The 24,913-nt window shown below is 34.4% G+C and overlaps 1 protein-coding gene across 2 annotated transcripts; it reads left to right on the forward strand.

Annotated features, from left to right (window-relative positions):
• On the forward strand, positions 1-24,913 carry LOC123322003 (nuclear RNA export factor 2-like). Of its 2 annotated transcripts, XM_044909820.1 has the most exons (10): positions 1-112; positions 164-347; positions 1,866-2,072; positions 2,174-2,318; positions 7,771-7,949; positions 8,549-8,692; positions 11,985-12,199; positions 16,925-17,093; positions 21,610-21,914; positions 24,675-24,913. In XM_044909820.1, exons 2-10 carry the CDS (start codon positions 222-224, stop codon positions 24,772-24,774), a joined length of 1,590 nt encoding a protein of 529 aa, XP_044765755.1. In that variant the 5' UTR covers positions 1-112; positions 164-221; the 3' UTR covers positions 24,775-24,913. The 2 variants fall into 2 exon arrangements, with proteins under 2 accessions (XP_044765755.1, XP_044765762.1); XM_044909827.1 differs by lacking the exon at positions 1-112 and having other exon boundaries at positions 129-347.

Here is a 24,913-nt window from a genome sequence, read left to right on the forward strand (position 1 = left end):
TGGATATGTCATCTGTGTTCCTTACACAGAGGGATTTTTGATTTTTGTTTACATACAAGGCGATTATTAATTTAATTCAATTATTTATAATTATTTAAGTAGTAGCTTTAAGGTATACACAAGGATATAAAGCTATAGTTATTTATAATTATTTGAGTTATAGCTTTCAGGTAAACAGGATATAACGTTATAGTGCCACAAAAATAACTTGATAAATTGCAATGTCTGCAAGAGAAATTATTAGGAATCGAAACTCTGGTATACTTTTAAATAAGGATACTGTTAGAACCAGAATAATATCCCAACAAAATATTATAATGGATCCAAATATCTGGCATGCTTTCATTGTGAGTGTTTTTAGCAAACTAGATTTTTTGAAATAATATTTTTTATAGTTTGGAAAATATGTATGTTAGTCAATATGATGTCTCTGATATGAACAGTTTTCCCAATCTTTGAAATTATTGATGCCAAGTCTATTGACTTGATATTTCTTCTGCATCGATAGAGAGAAATTTCCATCGAACAGATAAATTTTAATTATCATGATATTACCTTCCCATCCCTGAAATGCTTCTTGTCTACACATACAATGTTTCCTTAATAAGATGGGAAAAGATTTCACGAAAAATAGAGGTCACCTAGGTTGTGTTCACAAAAACTTACTCCGAGAGTACAGTTAGAGTATGGCCATGCTCAGAGAACATACTCTGAGGAAATAAAAGTACGTTTGTGAACTCTTCATGTAATTAGGCTCTTTTTCTGATGTGAACGGAAATTAAAAACTCAGAAGCAATAAAAAATATGGCAATTAAATATGTATTGATTTGTACCACAATGTTCAAAAATTTAGGCAGAATGTGATTTAATGAAATTGACGTCTATAGTTATTTTCACAATTACATTGATATCTGTATAAACTGCTGGATGTTGAATATCAGCCTGAGAAAAAAAATTATCATCTCTCATCAAGAAAAAATTTTCAATTCTTGACACACTTAATTGGGTTATTCAATATTATTTGACTAATTGAATGAATAAATTCTAAAGTTCATGCAGATATTGAAACAATCATGGAAATCACTATGCAAGATGATATCATAGAACTGTCCAAATCTAATGATATTCCACTGCAATATTTTTTGTTCACTCATTCCAAAATCTGTTCCAAATATCAGTTGGATTGGTGAGTACGTTCAAGAGATACAGTAGTTTTAGTTTCTATTCAAATTAGAAAAAGAGCCTATATATAGATATAATTTCTTGTTCAAAAAGATGGTTACAGTTGCCCCTGTAAAAAAAAAAAAAAAAAAAAAAAAAAAGGGTTTATTCGTCTAAACAGGAGGTTCTCCTGTAAGAACAATTTCATCACCACATCTCATAGATACTACATATGAGGTGCCCTCTGTTTTCTATGAAAATCTTATCCCTGTATATGGAAGAAAATGTGCATTAACACTTTCACAAACTATTAATATTAGAGAGTTTTTATGCAAACTCTACTTGGAGAACTCAAACGAATTAAAACAAACTTCTTTTAAGTTTATTCTATTTATGTATTTTTGAATTACTCCTTTTCGTCTTGAATTATCTTTTTGCGTTGAACACTTGTTGACGTCATTAAACATGAATCTAACAGTGCAGCTATCAACTTGATGTTTAATGTGTTCAATTTTCAACTCAGTTAGCACTAATGATGGTTTTATGTAAACTTACTAACCTAAGACTTAGACCTTAGATCTAATCTCCCAATTATATTGGTTCATTTCTTAGCAGCCTGCATGAAACCATCTGTAAATAATGAATACTTGTCCAAAAACCAATTGAAACAAATATCCTGTTTTCTGTAATGATTAATGTTTCAGATTCACACTAGGAAAAGTATGGAACGGAATCAATTACTGCAAACTATATTCGATCATATTCATCCATATGAATTAATTCCACTAAGATTTGAATCACTCGACAATGGAAATAGCTATATATTTATTGCTAGGGATTGTGCATCAGCCATTCAAAAAATATGTGCAAATAATCTTTTAATTCCTAATCCCCTTGATAAAATGTTCCCCGTAAGTTGGAAAAATTCAAACTGTTCAATGAAGTATTACCTTCCATTCGAATTTAAATCGTGCTAGTGCTCACCTCAATACCAACATCTTTTAATTTTCAGATGGAATGTGAAATAATTTTGCAATATGCTACTGTTAACGAGTTGCCAAGAATTAGTATTCCAGATAGATTGAGAGCTGTCCTGCATTCATTATATAATTCTACCAGTAGAACATTAAATCTGGATAATTTCACTAAAAATGAAGGTGAGGTTTATTTCAAACTTTTTACATAATATGTCATCATCCATATTTATTGCTGAAAATTCTAAAATTTTCTGAAATTATGAATAAGATATTCTCTGTTCTATCATGTTTATTGTCTCTCTATCACGTCAATTTTTTCAAAAATATACAGGGTAGCACAAAAGTATGGGAATTGTTAGAATAACTTGGCGGAAGAGCATTTTAGAGAAAAAATTTTTAAATAAAAGTTGCTGGATTTTGCTCTGACTATCAGATGGCGACAATGATATCGTCCATGCGTTATTTCGTGGGAAACCTTATACTTTGAACGCCCAAAATGAAAAGAGCGAGAAATTTTACGTTCAGATATGACCTTAAGTCATGCCTACCTTCCGACTTTGAGGCCGTCTCAAGTTGAAACAAGCAAATGTAACGGATCAGCAGAAAAATACATGGCATTTCTGAGGAAAATATCGCCCAAACAGGGTTTTTTCGTCACTATGCCATGGTGAATTCCACCTTGGCACTGACCTTCAATCCCTTTTTTAATGAGATCTTATGATTTTGGCTAGAGAAATCGAATATTCGCTCCCTTTATTTTTGGTGTCAGAAGAAATGAGTCCCATTTGGAAGAGCGCTTTTAACCTTGAAGTAACCTTGATGATCAAGGAAAAAGTTGAAGTAAATATCGGATAACCAACACGATAGCCTCAAACTTTGGTAACTAACATATTCTTTCGAAATGCTCTACTGGCAGGTTATTCTGCCTCTCTACCACTTTTGCAAAATAAAAGTGACAGACGGATATAACAATCGTCATTTCTGTTACTATCTTGACGCATACCTCAAAAATTTTCGTCAGTATTTATTGTTCATTTAAAATTGTTTGAAACAAATGTTATTAAAAATAATAATTTATTTTCCTGTCAAAGTATATAAATAAACATTGTATTGATGTTGAATTAGTTCTTACAACAATCATCATCAACCTCATCAATTTTTACCGCAGAAAAGGTTTTCAACAGCTATTTCCGATGCAGTTCATACATGCAACTCAGCATTTAAGCCAACTTTTTCTACATGCAGATTTACAACTGCAGAAAAGATTTATGAGCAAATTTTCAGGACCAGGTGTAGGATGCATGATGAATCAAATTGCCAGCACCATCTTTCAGGAAGAATATAATGAATTCAAAAGAAACACATTTTATCTGTTGCATTTTTTCCGATTCGGTCTAGATAAAAAGATATAAAGTCATTTTAAGTTTTCATAATGAGCTATGCTACCCATGGAGGAACAAAATTCCCTACAGAGTAACAAGCTAAATCTTCGACATTACACATCTATGAATCTTTTAAACAGAGTTCCATTGAGCCAAAGTACCCAATTTTCCTAATATCACATATATTTTTTATTTTTGAATATCAAATTACTCGAGAACGGCGCATTATACGAGAAAATATGAAAAATACAAAATGATTAAATATATTTATATTTACGAACGTTAAACTTTTGAGGTTGGTTCTTCGAATTTCTGTTATATTTATGACAATGAAGAAGCTGGAAGACGTGGATGGAATTGTGCTTTCAGAAACATTTCATTACATCAATGAAAAACTTTATTCCGAAAATAATTCCTTTTTTTTTTGACGATAACTCTGTGAATTTTCGAGATGTGCAGTCGGTCTTTAAACCATTTAGTAGAGGATTTTCATAGCTATGAGCTCCCGGGAATGAAAAATATTTAAAGCCCGTCACTTTCAAAATTATTAATTTTTACTATAACATGAAAACTCACTTTCAGAGCTCAGTAATTTTGATGTTACGTAAAACAGAATGAAATCTTTTCATAATAAATTCAAAATACTTTTTGAATTCTTGCTCTTTTGCCGTATATGGTTTTCTTTTTGAGTTATTTGAAAAATAATTTAATTGTTTGTGAAATTCCAAACATTTCTTTTCACTTGATAATTTTTCATCCAAACCGGTCATCAAAGACGGTCCAAAATTTGACTGTTCTCAATGATTACGTCTATTTTTGATTCTGAAGGTAATGGTGGGGGTATTGTTGAAAAACTTCACGCTGAAAAATAACGATATTGAAGTTTTGAATGTCATAGCGTTATCAATATTTGCACAATCGATTTTTAATTGAGCTAATTTGGAAGCTCTTTTCATCTACTTCAAAAAAGGTCCTATAAATTTATCCCGAATTTGTCTTCGTTTTACTGCTATTCGATGTTGAACGTTTAATATTCAGTACTTTGCGAATTCATACTCAACAGAAATTAGTCATATCTGGGTTCACATTGTATTCAGATAGTTGGTGAAAAACTGGTTTGTTTTGTCTTTTAATAAGCTATAATTTTGTTCACAACAAGTTTTTCGATAAAGCTTATAGTTTCTGAGTTATTCGTGAAAATCCGTTCAGAAACATGGCTTTTTTAGGTTTCAATCGCAAATAACTAGAAAACTATTGATGTCACAAAAAAAATTTTTAATGCATTTTTGCTCAAATTCAAAATATAGTGGTAGAAAAACACTGCATTCCGTTGGGTGCTAACTTCACGGATACTTCAATCAACGCTTTCTATCTATGTGCGGCAAAACCACCAATTCATTTTAGCAAAATAATACATTTTTCTGGAAAGCAGTTATTTAAATTTAACTGTAATTAATGTAATGATATTGTTAAAACATGTCCGTTTAAAATCGTCTGTAGAACCTTCTGTGTGTGGACAACTGTAGCTTGTAATCATTACCATCACAGAACACGAATATACCATTGAACTAAAGAAAGTTTTTTAGTTCAATGATCATTACACACTATAGTTGTCCACACACAAACGGTTTTACAGGCGACTTCACATAACCATTTTCCAACTACTAAAATAAATCATTCTACCACAATAAATTCATAATTACGCTAATTTACCTGATACAAATGAAAGAATGCATATTTTTGCGAGCTCAAAAGATTGGTTTGGCTAATTGAAAAATTCAATAGGTTTGCAACGGTTGTGAACTGTACAGGGTGGGCAAAATTCGTTGTCTACTGAGGGGATCTCGAGAACTATAGCAGCTAGAAGAAAACGGACGACACATTCTCGAGCTCTTTTTTCTTGACTAATCCAAAACTGAAAACAGATCCAGCCTAACGTTCATAGATTTTGAGTTATGGACGAAAATTGAGAAATTGTCATTTCCAATAAAGCTGAATAACTCGTTTATTTGAACTCGTATTTCAAATCCGTTGTTACATTCTACAGGCACTTTTTTATGAAGAATTGGAATATGATATCATTAAATTTTTTCATCCAGTCATTTTCGAGATACGACAGGGATTTCCGATTTTTCAAATGTAAACTATAGTTGAAAGTTCTCTCATTCTGCTGGAAATTTTTTGCTGATTTCAAAAATGTATCATATGTCGCTATTCACATGAATATAACATAAGAAAAAAAGTTCAATACTTTTTCCTGCTTTTCGATTCACTGTTGAATTTTTAGTAGGCTGGCGTAACCATAGCAACCGTTGAATATGCATTATATTTTGTGAACCTGAGCCTCTATGATTGAAATCACGGATTGCTGAATAAATATTTCGTTAATTTGCCATCGTTTGTTCTCGCGATGTTTGGCATGCTTATCTTACGATGGTACTCAATTCGAATACTACCGTGGACAAACGTACCTATTTTTCATCATCTTACTTTTGTAAAAATCATAATTATAGATAGCTTTCGTATTTCATTTATATTACTGACTCTTTAAGTTTCTTTCATGAATTGATAAACGATAATTGAATAAATTTTCTTCTTTAATAATCAGACGAAAGTCTTTTACTCTCTTTTAAAGGATATCGATCTCGATATATAAAAGAAATAATTATTCGACAGTCTGTGATTCCTATCACACAAGGTTGAGTTCACATAGGATTATGTGGAGTTCACAAACCATAATGCATTTTCACCGGACGCTATGGTTACGCTAGCCTACTAAAAATTCAACAGTGAATCGAAAAGCAGGAAAAAGTATTGAATTTTTTTCTTATGTTATATTCATGTGAATAGTGACATATGATACATTTTTGAAATCAGCAAAAAAATTGCAGCAGAATGAAAGGACTTTCAACTATAGTTTACATTTGAAAAATCAGAAATCCCTGTCGTATCTCGAAATTGACTGGATCAAAAAATTTTGCAATATCATATACGAATTCCTCATAAAAAAGTGCCTGTAGAATGTAACAACGGATTTCGGAGACGAGTTCAAATAAACGAGTTATTCAGCTTCATTGGAAATGACAATTTCTCAATTTTCGTCCATAACTCAAAATCTATGAACGTTAGGCTGGATCTGTTTTCAGTTTTGGATTAGTCAAGAAAAAAGAGCTCGAGAATGTGTCGTCCGTTTTTTTCTAGCTGCTATAGTTCTCGAGATCCCTTCAGTAGACAACGAATTTTGCCCACCCTGTACAGAGCAAGCGCAATTCCATTTTAGAGTAGCGAAAAATCGTTTGCGCTTGCTTTGTACCGTTGTGAACCGCTCTACTAACAAGCCTTATTATATCTGTCCTTCCGGCCAGTCGTTATTTCCGAAGACTTGAAATCTTAAGGGTACATTGAGGGTGCGAATACACCAGTTAGGTTGATGGCCAAAATCCGTTCGATGATTTCGGAGTTTAGGCATCTAATATGTTTGAAAAAATCCGCTCGCTGGTTTAGGAATTAAAGGCGTATGAAAATCTTTAATAATCCAATTGAAATGAAACTCAATTACTAACTACTACCGATGTAAATATTTCAGTTGAATTTATCAGGGTCCAAAATCCCTTGGTGCAAATTGCCACTAGTTCCACCTAATTTTCTAGTACATCGTCTACGTCATTCACCCTGTAAAAACGATCTTATTCGATATCGTCAGGGCAACACAACTACCACCTCGACGAGAACAGATGCGAAACCTCTTGACAACGGGGTAGTTCCGATATTCCCGAATAGTACTGCCAGTATTCCCTGGCACAATAGAGTTTATTTCCTCAGGTCCTATTGTAATTCGAACGTGAAGTAGCACGAGCAATATTGATAAGACGGTCTTTCCTTAGGCCTCCTTAGTGATGGTGGTTAGCTAATTCGGTTCGGATCATAGTAGGCTTGTTCGTAGAGTGGTTTGCAACGGTACAGAGCAAGCGCAAATGGATTTTCGCTACCCTAAAATGGAATTGCGCTTGCTCTGTACAGTTCACAACCGTTGCAAACCACTCTACGAACAAACCTAATATTTGTGGAATCGGCGGGTGGTCGTTATCATTATTTTATCTCATCTTATTTGAATTCATATGAATTCCGCCTCAATAATAAATGATTATGTCAAAAGAATATAATATGTATTTTTTATAATAAATAATTATTAAGGATTATTGACGTCTAAAATTAACTGTTCATGAACAAAATGTCGCTTTTTATTTCAGGTTTGTCTGATTACCTACCATTATCCCAACCTAAAGTACTCTATTATGTGCTCAGTGCAGCTGCAAATTTGAACCCATTAGTAATCAAACTGAGAAATAATGATATATATTCCTTAAATAACCAAGAAGTTTTATGGAAGTGTACCTCTTTGACACATTTAGATTTAAGAAACAATAAGGTAATAATGGATTTTGAAATACTAAATGTGATGGTTACTCTTGTATTGTCAGAATTAGAAATGTAATGCATGCAAATTCTTAAGAATTGCATTTACTATGTATTGTTGCCAAAATTGGGGAGTTCATAAGTAAAAAAGTAAACAAATTATTGTCTATCATCAGAAAAAGGGAAATTATTGCAGATTTATCTGGCAGGTTATTCATAAGAAGTTACATACATATTTTGGTCGGTAGATATCTTAATATCAAACGCCATTATCAATCTTGAAATTTGAATAAATAACAAATCCGCTGCAGCAGAGCAGGATAACAAAAATGTTCATTTGTTTTATAAAACTATGTTATGTTATATTTCAATTGATGTGAATATATTTTGAATAAAAAATAGTAATAATTGCGCCAGCTTTGAATAATGATACTATAAACTATTGAATTTTTTAATATTACTCAATTCAACTGGTATTATCACCAAATTCTTGAGATTGCATTTTATCAAATTGAATTTTATGCCTTAGTCTCACAAATATTTTCAGTGTATTATGTCAACAGTTTCTCATAAAATGCATGTATTCCTTTAATGCTATCTTGATATTTTCAGATTGAAGATGTGTCGTCATTTTTATGTTTGAAGGACATGAAGGTGACTGAAATAGATCTCGATGGAAACCCTCTTTGTGATAAGATGGATGAGTATACTTACATAACCGAATTGAAAAATATCTTCCCGCATCTCCAAAAAATAGTGAGTTACATTATTCAACTCAGCCCTTACCACCTGCTTGTCTCCAAGGTTTATCGGTTATTGATACTTATGAACAGGGGTCAATTTTTTTTTCTATAGGCTGCTGGGTATTGATTAAATATTCGAAGCAAAGCGACGTTTTTTCAATGAAATTTTCAGACTACCTTCTGAACATGGTTGTAAGGCAAGCTACAGAAAAAATCATCTGGCATTTTGTTTTTTCGAAAATGCTGATAATAATTTAATTTTCTTGTGTATCTCTCATAAAAACTATTACAACTTACTTTCGTTTTCATCAATAATAGCTTCAAGTTTGATTAAATCATTCAATTTTTTCTGGGGTTGATAAGTTTTTTTCTATGATTTATCTGGGGGTTTTCAGATTCAGGGCGGCAAAGGGACTGTCCGTAAGAATGTCGATCAAACATTTTTCAAGAGGTGCCAGACACTGTTTAAGGAAAGATATGTCTGGCCCAACATAATCATAATACTCTGAGCTGAGCAATAATTATAATTTAAATATGAGCAGAACATAAATATTATAAGTTGCACGAGAAGAGCAAGAATAATTGATCTGAGAAGTGCTAGAATATTATAATTAATATCAGAAGAGCAAGAATATTATAATTAATATACATAACGTTCGTCTTGAAGATTGCAAAAAATGTATCAATAAATACATCAATTACAGAGACGGACTGCTTACAAGTAAGCACAATTAGAACGTCCATCAGAAAAATAAAAGATACGATTGATGAATTATGAGAGGTACAAATCGAGCGTACTAATGAGGGAAACCACTAATCGTTGGTTTCGAGAAGTGCAGAAGGCTGAAAACTAACATGTACATATATCTAGCACGGTGTATGAATATGAGAATGTATCAATGAGAGTACACATTACAATGAGTAGAGCATACCAATTGAGTGTGCACGATTACCAGAGCAGGCCTCCCGGGGTGGAGCCAAGGACGAGAGACCATCAACCAGTATGACTTAACACTGACGGTTGAACCATATTTGAGAAGTTCATATTGTGTTCTGAAGGAAAACTACTAAATCCAGGGTTTTTAGCGCACTACAGAATTCGGGTACTATACCCCATTCAGTTCTATTTTAGCAGTCGGTTGGCCATGGAAATTTGACACATTTCACTCTGGATAGTACGAAAATGTGGGGTTATGACGCTTGTTAAAACATTTTTGGGTTTTAAATCAACGCTATGTTGCCTGTTCTACGTAAAAGTTTCTGTTATTACGTATTTTATCACAATGTCGAATCTCTTCGGAAAATATGTGACGAACATAATTGAAGGCATACCAAATCCAGTTATTTGCATGGAAAATACAAGAGATCGGTATAATATCATAATATGCACTAGCTTGAGGAGAGTTAATGTTCGTTATCTTCTTTGTATAAAGTTTGAACACTTTACATCAGTTGTAGATTTCAAAAATATTAACCCGAAGATGAAATGCATATGATGCAGTGGTTGGGAATGGTTATTTCCTGAAGGAATTAACAGATAATTACAAGAATATTAAATTCTTCAACAAAAATCATCTTGCATCAATACAGGGTGTTCCTAAATTGAACGTACAAACGAAAAGGGGAGATTCCTCAAGTGAGATTAAGAAAAAAAAGGCCCATAAACATGGGGTCGCAAACGTTTCGTTTTCGAGTTACAGAGTGTTGAAGTTTGAATTTTTTTCAAGTTTTTTTCTCGAAATCATTGGTAGATACGACAAAACTACAAGAGACCGAAAAGTTTAGTATAAGAATAAAGCTTTTTTTTACATTTTTTCAAATTAACAGTTGCTCACAGAACAGGTGGCAGTGTTCCAGAAAAAATATCACCCTGTAGATCTTCTATCGAAATTGCCATGTCACGTGGTGAGAACTCTAAAATGTAATATCTATGCCATATTTCAGTTGAATATCTTGTGAAGTGTAGATACTATGAGAAAAAAATTTGAAAAAAATTCAAACTTCAACACTCTGTATCTCGAAAATGAAACGTTTGCGACCCCATGTTTATGGGACTTTTTTTTCTTAAACTCACTTAAGGAATCTCCCCTTTTCGTTTGTACGCTCAATTTAGGAACACCCTGTATAAGTAAAAGGAATTAAAGGAAGTTTCAATCAAGATGAACTTCACCTTTGAACAAAAATTTCACATGAATAAACAAGTAACAGGGCAACTTGCGCGTATTTGTGGCTGTTCATCTTAATGCATTGATATAATAATAATAATTAGGTATTTATTGGTACCTTAAGACATTTACAATGTATAGGACAAGTCAAATGAAAAATAGAAAAATCAATTTTCGGGAACTTATTCTACGATGACATTCATCGAAAATCCTGTAGTAACTTTTCGCATTCGTTCACTCTAAAATAAAATTCTCAAATGCCACCACTTTTTTGGGTCTCCCAATAGAAGAAAATTCTTAGTCATCCACTTCATTCACAATCTTTCTGATTGTGGAAATATTCGCTGAAATATAAGTCGTTTAGATTCAGATGAAGCATTATATAAATTCTTTTACATTGAATATATTCGCTACCTTCTGATGTATTGTGGATTTTAGAACATCAGGGTATAACTATTCGAATGAGCGGACCTGAATTCTAAATAGCACTTTCTGAAACCCTGTCTTTTTTTTCAATCACTTTCGTCATTTTCGTAATATTTATTAATTGATATATGTTGTGGCAATGGCGTTATGATATTAACAACATTTCATGAGTGCCAACTTTACTCCGTTCTAGTTACAAAAACTTGAGAAAATTATTTCATGGCCAACCGACTGCTAAAATAAATGTGAATGCAGTATATACGTGGCCACTGGAGCTGCTCAGGAGCGTCGACTAGAGAAAGATCGGAGTAGGGCTTCGCTCAATTTTTGACACATTACAACGCATTTTTTTCCCAGTATAGTTGAAGTTAGGCGATAAAGAAATTTTTGGAATCTGTATAATGATGATATTTTCCTCTGAAACGGGGATTGTACTAGCTTTTGATTAAAAAGAAATATGTTATTCTGGGTTTCATCACACGTACGTTACAAAAAAAATCAAGAGATACAGATTCCTAGGAAAAATCATGGAAATTATGAAGAGGGGGCAAATACACTCTAATGTGTTACAGCATTTATCTTTCGAATGTCTTACTCTATCTCTATGAATTTTTGTAGAATTTAAAGTTAACGATGTACATTCTACTCTGAAAATATCCACTAATTCACGGCCTTACTTTTCCCTAAAATAATATATTTTTCTTGTTTGTTAAGGATGGTGAACAAGTAGTAAGAGATGGTGTACCTGCATTCAGAAAAAATTTCTTGTGTGATGTCAATGGCTTCATGGTTGTGAATAAATTTATCGAAACATATTTTTTTCTATATGATAAAGATCGTAAGTCGCTTGAAGATTTATACCATCCAAATGCACTATGTTCATTAACGAATTTGTACAAAATTGGGCAGATTACATCTAATGATGCAAGGTAAGAAGTAGTACAAAAAAATTTACCCACTTAAAAAGTATTAATCTTTATTTTCCCCATTATAACGAGCGTTCAGAAAAATTCGTCGTCAAGTAGTCGACGGAACTTAAAAGGCGAATTTTCTAGGTCTAAACGTAGTGCTAAGTGTGTAGGAATGCTGTAATACCATAAGGCAGTATTTGTCAACCTGCGTTTCACGAGAGTTGGAGAGAATAAGCCCACTAAAAAACCTTAAAGTTCGGAAGGACGGATTATTCGTTTTTGCTACTGTGATAATCAAATCGTTCTTCAAATTTGAGCGATTTCTTAGCCCACTCTTTATTAACGCAATTGATGAAAATGTAACACCTGTTGTAATTGAAACCTTCGGTGGCCTTGCAAAAGACCAATATGGGGCAGTGGTTCACCTATGGCAGATGAATAGAACAACCCTATGCAGGATCGCTCTTGAACAGGCAGAAAGATTTATGGTGCTTTCACCGACCTACACCAGAAAGCTTCATAAGCTGAGGTTTGGGTGATGGTGGGACTTCAAACAGAACACTGTCAATACAAATATCTTTTTCACCGCATAGGGAAGTTAGCAGATACACCATGCAGGCTCTGTGGATCAGAAAAATCAAGATTAGAATATCAATCCTCACGTCCTTCACATTTCCACTTCTTACGATAACTTTCTAACGCTGCATAAGGTCAGTGATGATACTGGTTGTGCAACTGTTGCACCTTTTGGACAATAACTGAATGGATGCGGTCAAAGTATTGTGTATTTCAAAAAGTTAACATAGATCATAGCATTCCAACATTTGAAATTATATAATCATCTTTGGTGATAAGTAATTTCCATCACAATGATAGTTTCCATTCTGTCGGAGGTCGTGGAAGACGTTGTTAACCTGGAATAGGTCTGATAATATAATCATTAATATGATATATCGATTATAATTTGTTTCAAGAATGATTCTGAACGCTCCCAAATGTGATCGATGAAAAACAAATCTATATTGATCCGTCCAAGCGCTTCATTTCCCGATCGAATTTTGTGAAACCAGCAAAGTTTGTATCAGAAATTCATTTCGGGACTTCAAGGTTACTGAAAACCGATAAAAAATTTCATGTTGAATGGACATAACAGGATATATGTATAACAATGCAGGGAATCACACTTGGTTTTGACCATAGATTAATTGTTTTATTAATCTAATGTTTGACCAGTGTATATCTCGAAAACTATTGGAACTGCGATATGAATATTTGGCAGTTATAAACCATGGGCAATGTTATACATTTAAAGCAAATAGCTACTTTGTTACGTCACATATCGGGTCACATAATGAGACATCCTCTATATTGTTCCTCTGGTGTAAGGGTCTAATTCGGCAATACACAAAGTAAATTTCTTGTGCATGCTGCTTGAATACTTTCCTGTGAAACAGATTTGCAAGCTGGTCTGAATCCACTTTTGAAATCAATATACCATTAAAGAAGGTATCACTGAGCAAATATAAGATAGACACTTACTGCACTAGAGGTCAATGTCTTTTTAAAAAAGATACTCTGTAAATCTAAATGATGTGGCTTTTTGCTTGAAATGTGTAAGACTACCCACGGTTTATAACTGCCAAATTTAAATATCGTAGTTCCAATAGTTTTCGAAATTCAGGGTCTTTCACGAGGAACCTCACCCATATTTATACGGGAAACTACTGAACGTATTTTCATGAAATTCAGCACTTATAAGTATTTCACGATGCTGATGAAATCTAAAATATTTTCAAGGCATGAGCACCTCCGGTTTTTCCGGAAATGACGTCAACTTCCGTTTTTCAAATTAGAACACCATTTTTTTATTGCAGAAATAGATTCCTTAGAAAATTTCAAGTTATTTTGATGTAACATTTTTCAGTTTTGGTTGGAAAATTCTCTCTGAGCGGGAAAATTCGAAAAAAAAAATCGAAAATAGAGCTCCGCTGAAACAAGAATAACTTCGAGGTTTTTGGATGGAAAATTTTCATTTTTGGGATTTTTCAAGATGTAAGATTGATGTATCCACTTTAAAAATCGAAATCGCGATTCATGATACAGGGGGTGAAAAAATCGCTTTCAAAGTTAGGGATGACAAAATCGTGAAAAATCAATTTTTTCAAATTAGAACCCCATTTTTTTATGGCAGATATTGAATCTACGTTAAAAAATAATGTGAGTGTATGCATCACACCCTTGCCCTAAAATGGATATTTTCTGAGTTATTCACAAAAAACTGTTTTTCGTCTTGAATTTTCAGCTATTTCTTTTCCCTTCACGCCAAAAAGATGAAATTTTCAGGAACTGTTATTTGAACCATGCTGTAGATTTTTCACCCCTTCTTGAAACCGACTAGTTACTATTAGGAGAACCATGGCAAACTCTCGCAGTTATAACTAGAGAAGATGCTCAAAGTTTTGACCGTTAATTTCTAGACATTTATTTATACGTCTCAGGAATGCTTCGTGCGTTGCTCTTCTTATTTCATCGGGAGGAAGAGATCTGCAAGTGTTTAAAAACCAAATTGAGTTTCAAAACTATGAATCTAAAAATCTAAACAAACCTGAACGCATTTCTGACTCGTTCTATGCAGTCCTCTTTATCAGGGGAGTTGAGTAGACAATATTTTTTATCCTACCCCAAACATAATAGTCTAAAGGAGTTAAATCGGGAGAACGTGGTGGCCAAAGATGTGGACCATTGTTCGCCAACCATCGATCTTCAAATAGCCTGTAGAGGATATTTGACACATTGAGTGAATTGTGTGGAGGCGCGCCATCTTGTTGATACCATAAGTCATTATGGTTCTGTACTAGCGGCTCAATTATTTGAGTCAATATGTCAGAATATCTATCTCCTAAGGGAGAACATTCTTTAAATAATGCAAACATGTGTGGTGTTCTATCTTACCAGTTAAAGTCCCATCATAAATGTGAACATCGAGAATTGCATTATTTTTGATGGCGCAAAAAACATTGAAACTCCAGGTCTCTTGAAAGTTCCATTGTCTGAAGTGGTGGTTGTTCTCTTCATCCCAATAATGACTGTTATGCCTATTGAAAGAACCATTCTTTGTGAATTTAGATTCATTTGTCCAAATTATACAGTCCAAAAAGTTTTCATTCTCTTGAAATCGAATCATCATAGCTTCGCAAAACTCTGTTCTCCTGACGAAATCAGTTTCCTTCAAATGCTGTACCCTATTGAATTTATATGGGTGAATTTTATGTTTTTTTAATATTCTCCAAACACTCGATTGAGATAATCCCAGATCAATCTCGGCATCTTTGAGAGAATTTTGAGGATTCACACGAAAATATGCATGAACTGTAATTTCGTTGTTCTCATCTTCTACTACACTTTTTTCTCTGTGTATAGTTTTCTTAACGAAAGATCCGACATTTCTTAAGTTTGTCATGGTTCTGTTAATGGTATCTCTCGTTGGTCTGGGTCGGTCAGGAAACCTCTCAATGAACAGTCGAATCGTTCTATCTACAACTTTATTACAGAGAGAGAGAGAGAAAATTTATTGCTATAGCAAATGGCTAACGACTTATTACATTCTCCATGAAGTAGAATGAGATTTAAATAATCTTCATTGGTCAAATTAGGCATAGTGATCGATTTTATAACTTAATACGAATTATCACCAAATTAATCGTAAACACAAAATACTACTGAATAAAGAAGAATTTGGCAGATGTAATTAATGATATCTATCATTAAAAAAAAAGAATGTAAAACATGGTAAGTTTTTGCATATGGTTCATAAGGAATTATTTATTTATCACTGGAGAGAAAACCGATGGCCGATTAGTTGAAATAAAGAGGTTTCCGATACAAATTCGAATCAAAATTCGCCATCTATTTAGGAACAACCTGTAACTTTTTTCTCTTGCATATTAGGGTAGTAAAATCTAAAACATGGTTTAAGTAACAGTTCCTGAAAATTTCATCTTTTTGGCGTGAAGGGAAAAGAAATAGCTGAAAATTCAAGACGAAAAACAGTTTTTTGTGAATAACTCAGAAAATATCCACTTTAGGGCAAGGGTGTGATGCATACACTCACATTATTTTTTAACGTAGATTCAATATCTGCCATAAAAAAATGGATTTCTGATTTGAAAAAATTGATTTTTCACGATTTTGTCATCCCTAACTTAGAAAGCCATTTTTTCACCCCCTGTATCATGAATCGCGATTTCGATTTTTAAAGTGGATACATCTTGAAAAATCCCAAAAATGAAAGTTTTCCATCCAAAAACCTCGAAGTTATTCTTGTTTCAGCGGAGCTCTATTTTCGATTTTTTTTTCGAATTTTCCCGCTCAGAGAGAATTTTCCAACCAAAACTGAAAAATGTTACATCAAAATAACTTGAAATTTTCCAAGGAATCTATTTCTGCAATAAAAAAATGGTGTTCTAATTTGAAAAACGGAAGCTGACGTCATTTCCGGAAAAACCGGAGGTGCTCATGCCTTGAAAATATTTTAGATTTCATCAGCATCGTGAAATACTTATAAGTGCTGAATTTCATGAAAATACGTTCAGTAGTTTCCCGTATAAATATGGGTGAGGTTCCTCGTGAAAGACCCTGTATATACTGGCCAATACCTCGTGGTACAGCCCTGTATATCCTACCAGTTCACAAATTTTTCAAGCTCTCAAAATAATTTGCGTTCTAAATTATTCTTCTTTCCAGGCTGCGTCCATACCAAGTGAACTGCAGAAATTTATTGGCTTTGGCTGATGTAACTAGAAGCCATCAGTACCTGATAAGAGGAAATCAATACATCATCAGAAAACTAATGGATCTACCTCAAGTAGAACATGATCCATATAGCTTCACTGTAGATCTTGTTTTTCATACAGTGAGTATCTCTTCAACAGTGGCGGATTTACCATAGAGGCTAAGTAGGCTGCAGCCTAGGGCGGCAGATTTCAGGGGGCGGCAAATTTTGGGACAATTTTGCTTGCACTAATTATAGAAACTGAAATAGTTTTATTTCATAGATATTTTAATATCTATCTACATCTGATTTTTCCTAATTATAAAAAAAACTGACCAAGTAGTGCATCATTACTATTTTCCTGTTCCACTCTTATTTCGGCCGCTTTGGACTCTATACTGAAATTTCGTGAGGTTGAAAAATTTTGGTGTAACCAGATTCTGAATCGTTGGGATGTATTTTTTCGGTTCCTACGAAAACACAATTCAAGAAATGTTTGTCCAGAAGTTCGTATCTATGGCTATTGCCTCTATTTACAAGGTGAGCAAAATTCGTTGTCTACTGAGGGGATCTCGAGAACTATCAGGGCAAGAAGAAAACGGATGACACATTATTGAGCTCTTTTCTCATGACCAATCCAATTCTGAAAAGAGAACCGGCCTATCATTTCTAGATTTTGAGTTATAATCAAAAATTGGGATTTTGACGAATTCGAAAAGTTCTCATAGCTTTTTTGTGTTTGAAGTTACATATCTGAAACTTACTTTCTTAGTCACTTTTATACGTAGATTCTACTGATAGAATCTTCTTTTACAATTCAAAAATTACAAATTCAATTAAAAAAAACGAAAGTTCGCCTAATGTTTCGAAATGAAAAAATATTTGGTGCTCGTCAGTGGATTCTACGTAAAAGAGGGTTCAAGTTTCAGATCTGTAACTTCAAAGACAAAAAAAGTTATGAGAACTTTTCGAAATCGTCAAAATTTCATTTTTTGCTAATAACTCAAAATCGGTTTTCACAATTCTTTGTTTTTCTGAGCTCGAAAATGTGTCATCCGTTTTCTTTCAGCTGCCATAGTTCTCGAGTTTCCCTCGGTAGATAAAGAATTTTGCCTACCATCGACTTATTGTTCGGGTGAGAGAAGCATTTTTTGCTTGAAAAAGGTGAAAAGTTAGGTACCTAAGAACCACATTGAGCCAAGAAAAGCTGAACGCTTTGGCTCTTTCGTGTATAAAGTCATAACTAAACAAAATTTCGTATGACGACATCGCAGAAAGATATTTTAACAGCGGGTTTCATAAAACTTTGATTGTGCGATCAACGCTTGATTTCTAAAACGAAATCACTGAAACTTTTTCATTGCTGAATATATTGAACAAGTAGCAATTGAGAATAATTTAATGGACGTATGAACATATTTTGATACGAGAATGATATTATAAATGATCATGACTGAATTATCGATTGACAAATTGACGTCTTCTGTTGATCAATCAAGCGTTGATTCCCTGATCAAGCTTTATGAAACCCGAAGTGAGACTTTTATGACTCACGTTCCTATTTTATTGTCATCGTCAGTTAGATTGTGGCGATATAATACATATAATAATATGAATAGTAGGGAAGGTCTTTTCTTTTTTGTGTCCCTGCTTAGTAACAGCCCCCTGAAGATGGCGTCCGAAAAGCAGTTTTTATTTTTTTTTATTGAAACTCAATGAACTTTCCTGTATTAAATCAAGCAGATATTTTATACGGACCTGAAGGCATCAAAAAAAATTTGGTTCTGTTCGTCTATGATAGAAAGGGGTAGAAAAATCCAATTCTGATCCTTGCTTCGCAAGAAACTTTTTCGATATTCATATCTTATAATAAAAAATTAATTTTGGATAACTTAATCCATTCTAAAAAAATCATCTCGAGATTTTTGTCACATATACTCATCAAGATGATTGTGTGCACAAACGCAGAAATATTCGATATGCACTTTGTTCACGGTCTTTTTTTTCCGTGAATTTTCCCAAGAAACTACAAGAGACCTTATTTATTAGGAATGGATCAAGCTATCCAAAATCAATCTTTTATTTTGTAATACGGATATGGAAAAAAGTTTCTTGCGGAAAAATGTTTAGGGGTAGCTTTTTCTAGCACTTTCAATCATAGAGGAACAGCACCGAGATTTTCTACCCCGCATAAAATATCTGCTTGATTTCGTTATTGTCAGTTTTTCGATTCGCAAGAAAAAAATTTAAAACTGCTTTTCGGGCTGTAACTAAGCAGGAGGACTCAGAAAAGAAAATTGCGTATTAAAGGTCCACCCTATTTTCTGACGAAGAATCACCCCCTTAATTTTTTTGCAACTATTCCTATGGACCATGTAACCATGTATATATGCTGTGCCATACTTAATGATAATAAATTTCTTCTTTTCGTTTGATATAGAATTTATCTATTCTATTTTGAACTGTGTGACTAACATCAATGAATATATCCATTACTTCACCTTATTAGAAGTCTATGACTAAATTTTCTTTCATTCATTAATAAACGTTCTATTTCTTGTGAAATCTCAACTTAATCGTTGCGTTGTAAAAATGATCTGGAAACTCGGACACATCGATTCCCTAGCTCACAATAATTATGAGTTTTTATTAGGACCAACGTGTACAAATCCCAAAGTTACATTTTCACTGACACAAAAATTGTCATTAATATTTTGAACTAAATAATTATGGTAAGGGCGGCAAAATTTGAATAGCCTACTGGCGGCAAATATGTAAATCCGCCACTGCTCTTCAACTTTCTACTCACCCAGAATGTTAGCTAGTTTCAAGCGCGGCTAGTTAGAGAAGGCAAGGGAAGAATTGAATTTAAAAAAATTATTTTGAAGAAAAATGGTAGTAATCCTTCGAATTCTTCGATAGTGTTGAAATATCTGCAGATTCGTTTTTACAACGAAAATTTAAGTGTAAATCACAAATATTCCTTAACAGCTGAGAAAATAGTCCGGTTCATTTTTTTTAAATTCTTTGATGGATCAGGAACACAGAGATGACTGTAATCTGTGATCGATATCAACGCAGAACAAAATAAAGCGAAAGAGTATCATTAGATTTTCTTTCATAGAACAAGGATAGAACATGGTGGCGCAGCCACGATACGAATCTCTAAGGGTACGTTCATACCGAAGATGCCTGGATGAGCGCGGTGGAGGTCGCGGTCGCGATCTTTACATCGATGTCGAAACAAACCTTCATATTCTAATGAGACCGTACATACCAAGGATGTTTCACCCGTTCACCCTCGCCGCTCATGATCGCGGTTTTCAGCGATGTCGATAGCAGAACAAAATAGTTTGATTTTATATGGCGATCGGGCAGTTGCCGCGAGTTACCTTGCACGCTTATTGGCGCTCTTCAAATCACGTCACATTCACCAGGGTAACGTATTTATTTTTCAGTTCGTTTGTGAGCTTTGACTGAAAGGAAAGCATCTTCGACATGTATTGCCAGGCATCGATGTAAACCTCGACCGCGATCGCGACCTCCACCGCGCTCATCCATGCATCTTCGGTATGAACGTACCCTTATTTTCGATTTAGTCTAATGTCATTCCATTCAAAAATTGCATACACCATAGAGTACTCTAACAATTTGTCAAAATCAGCTGATTGTTCGTTACCGTGGGGCACACAAAGCTTTTATTATCACTATAAAGAGGCATTTCTGAAAAAGCTATAGTCTTATCACTCTAATCTGACGTCGGAAAGAACATTTTTTCCAAAAACATGCACAAAACACAATACTCGACCAAAACAGCACGTGAATTAATGGAGGGAAAAGCTTGTGTGCCCCACGCTTAGAATATGTTCTAAGGCGGTGAACACATATGAGCGGCCGCGGCCACGATCACGATCGAGAAGCGTCCCATGCAAATGTCATATTCCGCACATAATATCACGCTCTGTTCAGCGATATAGCGGCGTTCAGTCGCGATGTCTCACGATCGTGATCGTGATCGCGGCCGCGGCCGCTCATATGTGTTCACCGCTTAAGGCCCCACGACAGCGAACGCTTAGCAAATTTTGACAAATCGATAGAGTTCCCTATGTTTTTAGACATCTTAGCTCAGGCTTATTTTTCTGTGTTTCGAAGCCAAATTCTCTGAAATTCGCTGTCTATAAGATATGTCAAAGATTTCCTATAAAACAACAGTTCCGATAGTAGATTCAATGGGTTGATTTGCGCTCAAACCTCAGACTATTGATTGAAATAGCCGACAATTATTTGTCTTTGACTGAATGTTGCATCACGCTATCACAGTCGCTTTTTATTCTAAAGAAATCTCTTTACCCTTCCTTATCAGAAAAAGAAATGGATCAGAAAGCTGAATGAGTTATTTTTCTTATTGATATACTATTAGTAACCAGAAAACCTGAATCACTCTAATGAAATCTGCCAATTGATTTCCGTAAGGAAAAAACACCAGAAAAAAACATTTCCGGCTGAATAATGTATATGTTACCTGCAATGTGTATAATCCGGTATTCTATACAATACCTAAGACGTTTAGGCAATGAAAAAAGTAGTATTCATTTTATACTTTGCCTGGATAATCTATACGAATTTGTATTAATTATGTCGTCCTTCATTTTTTCAGGATGAATCTGCTATCATTAATGTAAGTGGTGTATTTCGTGAATATCCAGAGTCAGTTCTTGGTACTGAGAGGCATTTAGGTTTTATGAGAACTTTTGCGCTTAGAAGCTACAAGGGGGAGTATCTTATTATTAATGACATGCTTCATGTTTACAATGCACTATCTACTCAAGTTTCTAAGGCATTTATGGTAGCAATTCCAGCTATCAATTCTAAATTGCCTTTGGCTCACACCCCAAAAGAAAAAGAAAAAGCAATAGAAGCTTTCAAAACACTCACTGGACTTACAAACGATTGGTCAAGGAGGTAAGGAAGCTTCAAGTTTCTAAATTGTTTTCAGTTTTTCAATAGGTTAACTCATTATAGGTTAAAAATTAACCACTTTTTAAAAAATTACAATGCCTTCTGTTTCTTTGTTCTTCTGTCGATACAAATTTTATTTTGACTCAAAGGATTTGTCATCACATGAGTTATACTTGGGCGTAGTTGGTAATATAAACCGTGAGTGGCAATAGGGCCCACGTTTCGCGTTTTGAATCCTTTCCTCTTGTTGAAGTTAAATTTTTCATATTTCTTGAAGTGCATTAAGAGATATAGGTCGACGAAAAATGTGATTGTACAGGGTGGGCAAATTTCGATGTTTTAGCACTACAGCTTTTAAACCAGAGGAGATAGACGAAATCTGATACCCCATTCTCGTTCTCTTTTTCTGACAAACTAACAAAAGTAGTAGTTATTTTTGGCCACCTTCTTTTGTTTTTGAGTTTTAAGCGAAAATTGGAAAAATGGATAGAGATGATAGAGCTCTGAAATTAAAACATTATAGAACACTTTTTTAAGTAGAATCCAGTGGCGTGCTTCCCTTTTTAGCAGGATTTTTAATTACGAAGCTATGACGAAGTTATGTTTTTTTGAATGGGAACACTACATTTCTGTACAATTTTTTGAAAGCTTAATTTGTGCTGATTTCAAAAATATATAACATCATATGGTTCGTATCAATATAAATAATAGAAAATAGTCAAAAACCTTTTTTCTCAATATTTCTATGCTTTCTACTTTTGATGAAAATAGAAAAATATAGCATCTTATGATTACCACAGTCTCCTTCTATTAGTCCTTACATTAGGATTAGCGGAGATATAAATTTATTTCGGGATCGCCATTTTTACAATTTTCGCTTATAACTAGAAAAAAAAGAAGGAGGCCAAAAGTGACTACTACTCTTGTTAGTTACATTTATCCATATCAATATGTCTAATAAAATCTTAATATCTGAAAGAAATTTGGTGAAGAAGGTGATAAAAATAATTTCTCTTCCTTTGAGTAAGGCTACTAGGTGTTGCTATAGTTAGTTATTGATTACTGTTGCTGATCGTTGGGTGTGTTGGACGGATAAACCAAACCTGCCACCGGGCAGTCACAGAGGATGTGCTCAATCGTTTCGTCCTCCTCTAAGCAGAGTCCGCAGAGCGGGTCATTGACGATGCTGAGTTTTTTAAGATGGGCTCTGAGTCTACAATGTCCTGTGAAAACCGCCATGATAGATTTCAGATTGGTTCTAGAAAATCCTAGCCAACGACTGATGTATGGACTGGGAGGCACTGAAATAGCCCTGTGCGAGTGACGCAGTCCAGGGCGGTTGCGCCAGTACTCCTGAACCTCTTGCCTTATCCAGCTATTGTTCCGTCCCCTGATTAAGGAATTGGAAATTCCTATACTTGGTTCCGAGCCAATAAGCGCTGATGTTGCGCCTTCTCTGGCCAGAGCATCCGATACTTCGTTGCCTCCGAAGCCAGAGTGTCCAGGTACCCAAATCAGTTGCAGCCTGTTTAAACTTCCCAATTTGGAGAGTTTAGATCTGCATTCAAATACCTGTGACGTGTTGCATTTGTCTGTTGCGAGAGATTGAATGGCAGCTTGACTATCCGTTAGGATTTTTATTGACCTACCCGTGCAACCCATGTTAAGCAAATGGTTGGAGCATAGATCAATGGCGAAGATTTCCGCAAGAAATGCTGTTGCCAACTTTTCCAGACTAGCACTGAGTTCAGTCAAATCCCTGACTGGTTTTGGAGCCATCAGTAAACCAGCAAGGTCCTTCTAGAAAGAATTCCTTGTGACGGAGCCATTAGTCTCTGCTTGCAATCAGAGAACTGAAGGTTCCATATGTGCTGGTTCTTGTGATTATCTGGTCAGTTCTCATGCCCATCACCTCGTCTGCCTCCAATTGTACTGCAAGACGATTGGGCACGAAAATGAGTTTGTCAGGCTCATTTACGGTAAGGTGGTGGTGCTTGTGGGTCTTACCTCTCCCTGGGCAAAAATGTAAAGGGGGGGGAGGCCCAATAGCATATCAATGCTTTAGTTAGTGTTGCCGTAAGGGGTTATAATTGATGTTTTTACGGTGGTCCTACATTTCCTAATATTATTTTTGGAACATCTGACTCAGGTATAAATTAAAATTATTTTCAAAATCGTACGGACAATTTCACGAAATAAAAAGGTTTTGAAGAAGCTGTTGTTCTTATTGCTGAACTTGAAATCTGACAGTTAGACTCAGGGCAACAGAACACAAATATGGCACAGTCGCAATGAACATGAACATAAGCCATAACATTGTCGTGAACTCGTAATTCGTAAGCGTAACTTCAGCTCAAATTGTACTCACGAAATGTTGGAATTTTATCAACTGTCAAATATTATTTCATTTTTCAACAAAGAGTAAATGATATTAGCTTTGTTTTGGGTCGCAATCAGAACTGTTCAGAATGGTTTAAAGTAGTTGAACAGATATGGTGTGGGAAGCTACGCTCAAGCTCAGTCTAAATAAATAAATGTGCGACTGTTTTGAACCGATCTGGAACCATCGAAAAATCTAACTAAACCAGGCCTATTCTTTCATGTCTCTATGCACTTAGAATTTTTCAGATCAAAATGAAGTTAATTTTCCATTGAATGAGTATCATTCTGAGCTTTTCTTACAATATAGTACTATTGTTCCTCTATTTTTTTTGAGGATGCTTTTTGTTAATGAACGTTTCTACAAAATAAATACGTTTTCAGATTTCTCGAGAATGCTGGCTATAATATTGTCGAATGTGTGAAGTCCTTCATGGATATGTACAAAGTGGATAAAATCCCTCCTATTGCCTTCAATCAGTGATATGTTAAATATGTCGTTCGTAAAAAATGATTTTATTGTATATTTTGCTCGTGAGTGGAACAATGTGTAGAATTAAGTGATTACGTATCATTATGTATTTACAGTGACTTTGGTGATAACAATAAAAAGTGTGTGTCGA

The sequence above is a fragment of the Coccinella septempunctata genome, chromosome 1 (genome assembly GCF_907165205.1).
Source record: "Coccinella septempunctata chromosome 1, icCocSept1.1, whole genome shotgun sequence".
In the NCBI taxonomy this organism is placed as follows: Eukaryota; Metazoa; Arthropoda; class Insecta; order Coleoptera; family Coccinellidae; genus Coccinella; species Coccinella septempunctata.